Source organism: Trichosurus vulpecula, chromosome 4 (assembly GCF_011100635.1).
Source record: "Trichosurus vulpecula isolate mTriVul1 chromosome 4, mTriVul1.pri, whole genome shotgun sequence".
Taxonomy (NCBI): domain Eukaryota; kingdom Metazoa; phylum Chordata; class Mammalia; order Diprotodontia; family Phalangeridae; genus Trichosurus; species Trichosurus vulpecula.
In genome coordinates, this window is record NC_050576.1 from 133,028,452 (window position 1) to 133,037,432 (window position 8,981).

Here is an 8,981-nt window from a genome sequence, read left to right on the forward strand (position 1 = left end):
CTTCAAATCACTAATTATAAAAGAAATGCAAACCAAAACAACCCTGACTTCTCACCTCACACTCTGCAAAATGGCAAATATGACAAAAGATGGAACTAGTCAATGACGGAGGGTTTATGGGATAGGCAAATTAATACACTGATAGAGCTATGAATCACTACAACCTTTTAGCAAGATAATTTGAAATTATGCAAATAAGGTAACCAAAATTGTCCATTTCCTTTGACTAAGGGATCCCACTAGGTTTATACCCCAAGGGCTATTCATAAGAAAAAAGTCCCCATATACACCAAAATAGCAGCACTTTTTGTAATAGCAAAAATTGGAAACAAAGTAGATGCCCATCAATTGGGGAAATGGATAAACTAATTGTGGTACATGAATGTAATGGAATATCACTGTGCTATAAGAAATGACAAATACGAGGAATACAGAAAAACATGGAAAAAACCACACAAACTGATGCAGTGAAGTAAGCAGACAAGAAAACAATACAATGACTACAATAATGTAAAGAACCATAAAACAATCAACAATAGATGTTGCAAAATTACAAAAAGTAAGCATGGCTCCAAAGAAGAGATATGAGACCTTCCCCCCCACTTCACCCTTTTATAATCTGATCCACGAGTATGGTGCATTGCACATATTTTCTGACCTTTTTGGATGTACTGATCAGTTTTGCTAGTTTTTTCTCCTTTTCCTTTTTTTCCAATTTTTAAAAATATTATTTGTTATATTGGGTGGCTCACTAGGAGGGAAAGGAGAAGGGATACTAGAGAAATTTTCATGTTTAAAAACAGGCATCAATAGCAATTATTTTTTAAAAAATCAAATAAAATATACCATCAAACACAAGTTCATAATCAAGAAATGCTCATAGGATTAGCCACATATGATCTTTTTAAAACAGGTGTTTAAGAAGCATCCAAAATAGTCAATTTAATAATAATTCAAAAAATATGTATTAAGTACTTACTATGTACAAAGTACTGTACGAGGTGGTGGAGATACAAAGACACAAAAAAAAAACTGTCTCTGTCCTCAAGGAGCTTACATCTACTGGGAGGGCACAAAATATATATATACAAATAAGTACAGCTCCCACTCATGGACTACACCCCAAACTTGCACTGACACTTGAGGACTGGGTCTCTCAGAGTGCACCTGATTAAACCTGAGACCCTACAGGGCTATACTTCTAACAGTGTAGCTTCTGAGCCCTCAGTATGTTTCTCCTTAATAACAGTCAATAAACTTAGTAACTTTTAGTAACAGCACTTACTACGATAAGTATAAGCAAAAACAATGGGCATAAAACAGTCCCTGGAAAAGTGTGAGATACATACTCTCCCACAAATACACATGTCCATGGGAAAACAATATAATAATGTGAGGTACACATGTGGTCAAAGTGTAACACAAATTCTGATAATAGAAGTCCTTCCTCCCTCCCTCCCTCCACAGAGGTCTCACTTCCTTTGGTGTGGCCCTCTGCTGAGCTCCTAGGATTTTCTCCTTTTTGGGGGGGTGGAGGGGTGGGGGGGGGAGGCAGGACAATTGCATGTGTAGTAGTGTAGCTAGTAAGTGTGTTAAGTGTCTAAAACCAGATTTGAACTCAGGTCCTCCTGACTCCAAGGCCGGTGCTCTACTCACTGCACCACAATTTTCTCCTCTTTTGAGTCCATAGAAGATACTTTGCTCTGCCATGGTGAGGTCACTCCCTGAAGATATCTCTTTCTTTGATTAATTGTCTTTATATATCTATGTCTGTCCTCAGATATGTCCCTCTGCTTCTGACAGAGAAGCTTCTGCTGCCATCAGCCACTGATGATATAGGGCAGAGGTTCTTAACCTAGGGTACCTAGGGGAGAGGAGGTGTCTTGGGACAGTTTTCAGGAGGGCTGTGAACCTGGAAAAATTACATCTTTATTCTCACTAATCTTTGTTTTTCTTTACAATCCTATATATTTTATTTTACACATTTAAAAGCATTCTAAAAAGGGATCCACAGGCTTCACCAGACTATCAAAGTGGTCTATGACACACAAAAAAATTTTCTAGGGACACTGCAGTCACTACCTCCCAGGACCTTTGGACTTTCCAAAACTTATAAGATTACTATGAATCATGGACACATCTAATATGGGATACTTGTGCACTTAAGATCAGAGAAAAAAACACACACACACACACACACATAAAAGAGGCAGCAAGCCATGTGTTCAGGGCCACATGAAGTCTGGGTGAAAAGCATCCACTCCATTCCCCACCTGACTTTCTGGATCTGCATGAAATAGTCCATATGTTTAACAGCCAGAAAGAAAGAGAATCTCCCATGTCCAGCAACTTGCTTTTGTATAAGCCCTGAGCTCTGCCTACTCAACAGCCAATTAGATTAAGGGTACTCTTAATCACTGCATAATGCAAACCAGTACTGCTCACAAAAAGCAGGAAATGGGCTTCACCAAGCCTCCATGCAGTCAACTAGAACTATGTAAGGAACATGCTACAAGGAATAGCCCCAGTAAGCCAGTTTACCCACACTGCATGAGTATACAAAGACAACTGTACAGGGAAAGAAATGTATTGCAATTAAGGAATGCTTCACCAAGGAAGTAATATCTAATTTGCACCTTGTAGGAAAGATAAAGATTCTGTAAGGTGAAAATGAGAAAGTACTTTCCAGACTTGAAAGATGACTTCTTTCATGGATTCATGGAGTCGGGAGAAAGAATTTTTAGTTCAAGAATTCTCATTTGGCTAGAACGTAGTTCATGAAGGAAGCAGTAAATAAAGCTGGTAAGGTAGATGTAAGTCAGATTGTGGAGAGATTTAAATGCAAGGGTAAGTAGTCTTTTTATCACAGAGACATTAGAGAGCCACTAAGGATTTGTTGTTTTGTTTTTTTATTTTTTCCTAAGCTCCATGTCTACAGGAATATGACTTTGGCAGCTTTGAGCTAGATGGATTATATAGGGAAAGAAACTGAAAGCAGCAGTCCACAGAAGAGGTGCTGAAGACCTGAACTAGAGCAGTTGTCTAGGTAGAGATAAGAGGTCAGATACCAAGAGATGCTGTCACTGAACAATCACAAAATTTAACAACTGATTGGATGATATGACAGAAATTGATGCCCTCAACAAAAATAAGGAAGTTGATATTTTTTTTCTTAAATATGTATTTAATTGGAAATAATGTAAAAGTTTTCTCAATATCAAAAGGGGGAGGGATGTTTTAACTCATTTCTGGATTCCTTTTTAACAATATTAACTGAGAACTTAAATGAAAATAAAATCTGTTTTTATTCCAAATCAATTGAAAACTCTGGAATGATTAGGAAAGTCTGCTAAAAAAATTAAGAATGATTAGGAACAGCAGAAGTGAAGTGTAAAGTATACCAGAAAAGATACAGATGCTTTCAATCAAGGCCATTACTCCTCACTTAATTCACCCACCATTAAAAGCTGGATATAAACTTTAAACATATTGCAACAAAGGGAAAAATCTGAAAATAAAAAATAGCATCCTCAATCATATACTATAGCATTAAAGTTCCTTATTTATATAGAACACTAGAACATTAGTAATATAAACAATAATTTTATCAATGATGAAAATTCCTATTGAAAATCACATATATTTTTTAAAAATCAAGGCTACAGAAATAAAAAACTTATCAGTAGTTTTAATGTTTGTTTCATCAAATATTAGTATCTTAAGATCATTTATAGCAGGAAAATCAGTAAAGAATTCCCCAAAATTCCCACTTTCCATTTCTAAGAACCATGTTCACAGGTTAATAAGCAATACTGTAAGTCTTTAAAGAAATGAGTTTATGATATAAAACCTGTTTCTTTTTCTACAACTATAATTACTGTAAATATATTCTTAAGAGTTCTGTAGAAACCAAAACTCAGATAAACAAGGCAGCAAGGGTCTAACTATATTAAATTTCAGCTCTTTAAAATGAAAACAAATGAGTTTAAACAAAGGGCAATTTATGTCCCTTGTAATACTTCTAACTCTTGATACACTTCTCGTTTGTTAATCCTCTACTCTTCTAGACTGCTTCCTCCCTGAGGTCATCAGCAACACCAGTAATGAATGTTTAAGGAAAAACAACATACAGTATTTGAAATACTCTACTGTTTCCCACAGGCAGTTCTAGTTGCTATAGTCAATATAGAAACATAGCAACTGCTGTAAAACAAGACTATAGATATAAATCTGAAAGATGGTAGACAAGTCATCTAGTTCAATCACTTCATTTTACTGATAATGAAAGAGTACTAGTGAGGTTAAATGACTTGCCAAAGGTCAGAAAGACCAATAAACATCAGAGGCAGAATTTGAACCTCAATCCTCTAACTCCAAAGCTGGCACTCTTTCCACTATGCCACACAAACAGCACTTGAGAGAGCCAAAGCCAAGATACAGGTCATACTCTTTAAGGGTTCTACTTATTCTCACTCATAATCTAGCTTCCACAATGTTATATGGTACTATTATCTGCATAAAAATACAAGATCTATCTGAAGTTAGGCTGCTTTACCATCCTATATAACCAATAATTTCGCATTACATGTTGGATATTTGTACTCTGTGTAGCTAACTTTAAAACTACAGGTTTCCTATAGCACACTTTGAAAATTCTAAAAAAATTAAAGCAAGTAGTCAATGAAGAAGAGCATTTTTAAATACTTTACCATCTGTCACTTTACACATCTAGTCTTTTTCATGGTAGATATTTCTAAAAATATTTAATATTAAATTCTAAATAACTGCCAATTTAAAAATTTTCAGTACCCTAGCACTTTGTACAATGCCTATCACATAATAGGGATTCAATAAATGCTTGCTCACTTAGCTATTACTAGGCACCAAAATCTACACTATTTACAAAATAAGTCAACCTATAGGTGCATATTATAAAACAAAGACCAGAAAAGCAGTAATTTCAAAATTCCAAACTTCTTAAATAACTAAAATACAGTATAGTAATAATGCTGCACTAAGCCTTCTTTCACCTTATCAACCACTATCTTCTACGAGTAACTCACCCCCACCCCCTTCTATAACTTTGTTAATTGTACAACACAAATTCCTCCTTGTTTATATTTAGGAAACACTATTTAGCCCAAAAAAGGAGCTTTAACAAAGAATTTTCCCAAGAATTCTGGTATTTCTTCCAAAATACAGGGAAAGCACACCACAAGAATTTAAAGAAAATATCCGTTTTTATTCTATCAAAGAGACTGGGATTCTTTTTTAAAGGGAGAAAAATGAGGATCGCTACTGAAAATCATTGAAAAAAATTATCAACTTTTTGGACATCAGTACTTACTAGAAATATTTTAAATCACATGACTTTTCTCTTAAACATGATTCCATTTTACATACAAATGAAATAAAATTATTCTAAAATATAAAAGAACAGCATGATCCAAAGTGTTATTTGCCATCACTAATATTCAATTTAAACATTTAAAATAGAATATGAACTTTAATCATTACAAGGCAATAGGTAATGACTCAATACTTAAATGACTTCCTTTGATTTTTTTTAATCACAGTTTTAAAAATTATCTTTGACATTAATTTTTTTTCCATTTTGCAAATGGGAAAGGAGAGATACTGGTATTAAACGACTTGCTCAAGATCACAAAGGAAAGTTAGCATCACTTTAGAAACACCTTATGAGGTTCAAAGACCACCTTTATAAAAGGATCTTTAAGTCCTGAAATGATTTCTCATTCTACAATGATATCTACATATTTTTTTCACTTCTTCCTCATGTTATTTTCTAATCCAAGCTTCAATCTCTTTTATCAAACTTAGGCAAAAGAAAAATTAGAAACGTTTTAAAAGTTATTAGATCTGTAAAATAACCATTAAAAAAACAACTAAGAAAGTGAATATATAAAAAGTTTATCAAGTGATATCAGTCTTGAGATGTCAATTAATAAAGAGTCCAGATAACTATATAGAATTACCCTTCACTCATTTCTACATTTAATCTATTTCATCACATCAAGGTGTTGGCCATTTTCAAACAACTAGAAATATATGAAACTGATTAAATGCAAGCATACCTCAATCACCGTTTAGCTAGAAAGCTAATAATTACTAAGAACATTTCAAATTAAAAAGAAAGCTATAAAATGACTTATTGGAAATTAAATCTTTATATATGGAAATGTGAATTTTACTAATTTAGTACCAATTACAACACTATCAGTTTTCTAAAAATACGAAAAATGTTTTCAGTGCGGTGTTCTACAGATGCTAAAGAACTAGAAGATGCTGAATGTTTTTCTAATAACAGACCTTTTAAATGTAGTCTGTCATAACTTAAGAACACTTAACTGATCTCATACTACTCATTTTCTAAGTGGGAAAAAATATTTTAAGGTGGAGACCAATATTTAAAAAGCACATATGATCAAAATGAGGTGGTAGGTTTTATAGCATAAAGGTCACATGAAACACTAGTTCTCATCCTCCATCTAAGTGAGTATCTTCTTGGTTACAGGTATATTTAGGAGAATAAAGAAGAATCTAAGCAGTTCAAATCAAGAAGATGCTACCAAGCATCCTTTCCCAACTCCAATCACAGAATTCTAAAAACATCTGGATTTGTCCATCAAAATGAATTTTTAAAAAAAATACACACAAATACTCCCCTTTATTAATTTCATGTACTCTATTATACACAGATTAATTTAAAATCCTCTGCCAAGTCTGTAACAGGGCAGTGCTGACCTGATGTTAAACCAGTTATTTCAAATCCAATTTTACAATAATTTGAAATATATCAGGCATTTAGGATAATTTTTCAACTGCTATCAGTACTTTTCAATTTCACATCTACCATGAACTTCACTGAAACATGTACCACATGCGTTTGGGACAAAAGTTATTTTTTGCCTTCAGAGAATTCATCCATCATCTCTTCCTGCTGACCTGGAAATGTAAACTCTACATGGGCTAGGCCTTAAAATTAAGACAATTTAGTGGCACTGAATCACACCTGAAAAATCATTTAGCAAACTAGAAAATTTTCAACCTTAAGAACTAAGTTACTCTTTTAACTCAATTATAAAATACATGTAAGCCTGCAAATTACAGGGAAGACAATACATTCACGAAAACCCTATAGAGAGATCTTATCAGACCATTCTTCCACTAAAAAATGAGCATCAGTTAGTAAAAGAAAGTCAAGCAGACTTACCCCACTCCAGGTACTCAACAATATTTTTCTCTCTTCTCAGTGGGGAATTATTACATTCATCATAAAGGCAGATGAGTATATCCAGCAATGTCTCCACACTGAAGCACTGCCCATTGGTCTGAGCTGGCCCATCCAAAATGAACTGCTCCAGCTGCCTCAAACGCACCTCTCCAGACATGGTTGCTTCAATTTGTGTTGGTCGTCCTTTCAATTATTAGTCCTATTTTTATGACTTAAACCTAACTTTTAAGCATACGGTTGTTTTTTTAAAGAAACCAGTAGTGATTTAAATGACTATCAGTGCAGTCCTGGTGCTGAATTAAAAACCCAACACGGTGACAACCTTCTTAGCCTGTTCAATTTCTCATACACATTTTTTTCAATGGGGAAAAGTTACCCCCAAAATATATATATAATATATATTTTACTGCATTTGGGAGAGGGGATACATATAATTTTATATTTAAATAACAAAATAATAATTATTATAATTCAAAGTAAACAACCAAATAACCAACACTTCTTTTTAAAAAATTCTTCTCCTTCATTCAAAATTCAACTCATGCAACATAATCCTGAAATTAATCCCGTTGCATCATTAAAGAATAAAGCTCGATTTGCATCAGCAATTCACTTCTTGGGGGGTGGATAGAAAAAAGTAGGAAGAAAACAAAATGTGTAACAAGAGGAAGGAGGAACCCCAAATCCTGCTGTAAATTCCCCCCACCAACACTTGGATAATGCATCAGTGGCCAATTTCTTCAGAGGCGATGGTGGGGGGCTGGAGTGGAGGTCTCTGGAGCGGCCCCTCCACAGAGCACAGCCAAGTCTTTTTCCTCCCAAAGTCGTCTTTCCGCCCCCCCTAAAGCTTTGCAGTCATTCCTATTTCCGTGAGGTTCCCAATAAAACTCTTCATTTTTCTGCCCCCACTTCTCTTCGGGGGCTGGTGGAGGTGGAGGGAGAGCGAAGAGGGAGGGGGGTGGCGATCGATCCACCCCCGGCTCCCACGGCAGAGGGCTGACTAACCCCACTGACAAACACCCTCCATGGCTGTCAGTTGGGCCGACGGTCTGTCTGTCCGTCCGAAGGGGCGCCGAGGTCGTGGTCTTAGATCTCCCAACACCCCCCCGGCACTGCCGGCCACCGCCTCCTCTTCTTCCTCCTCCTCCTCCTCCTCCTTGTCCCCTCGGGGCCGTTTCCGAGGCTCCCAAGGCCCCCGACTGACGCGCGGACAGACGGAGGGACAGACAGACGGACGGACGGACGGAAGGGAGGGAGCGAGGGAGGGAAGGCTGGGGGCTTTTCTGAATTCAGAGGACCGAGGCGGCGGCTCCGGAGGCGGCTTCTCTCCCTTCTTCACGCCCCGGAGTTAAGGGCATCTTTCTCTGGGGGGAAGGGAGGTGGCTCAAGCGGAGAAGGAAAAGGAGGAGGAGGAGGAGGGGCTGAGGTTGGGGCCGCCGCCGCCGCTGCCCCTGCTGCCGCCGCTGCTGGTGTAAGGAGGGGGGCGGGGAGCTGAGGCCGCCGCCGCGCGAGCTCGCTCCCGACCACTCCCTTCCTTTCCCCCTCCTCCCCCGCCCTTCTTCCTTCTCTCGCGCTCGCGCCCCTTCTCCGAGGCTGCACAGCTCGGGCTCGTCCTCCTCCTCCCTGCTCCCAGTCAGCACCACACACCGGCCACGGCGGGCGCGGAGCAGTCCAGAGCCAACATGGCGGCAGCCGCCACACACACCCCCGCCCCTCACCCTTTCCC

The 8,981-nt window shown here is 37.6% G+C and overlaps 1 protein-coding gene across 8 annotated transcripts in view; it reads right to left on the bottom strand.

Annotated features, from left to right (window-relative positions):
• The window catches only part of CDC42BPA (CDC42 binding protein kinase alpha), a 426,736-nt gene extending 417,960 nt beyond the window's left edge, over positions 1-8,776 (bottom strand). For all 8 annotated transcript variants that reach the window (XM_036754912.1, XM_036754907.1, XM_036754911.1 and 5 more), the window contains exon 1: positions 7,235-8,776. In XM_036754912.1, coding sequence (XP_036610807.1) covers positions 7,235-7,412 — 178 coding nt within the window. In that variant the 5' untranslated portion in view covers positions 7,413-8,776. The remainder of the gene's footprint in view (positions 1-7,234) is intronic.
• Between the last annotated feature and the right edge of the window lie 205 nt (positions 8,777-8,981).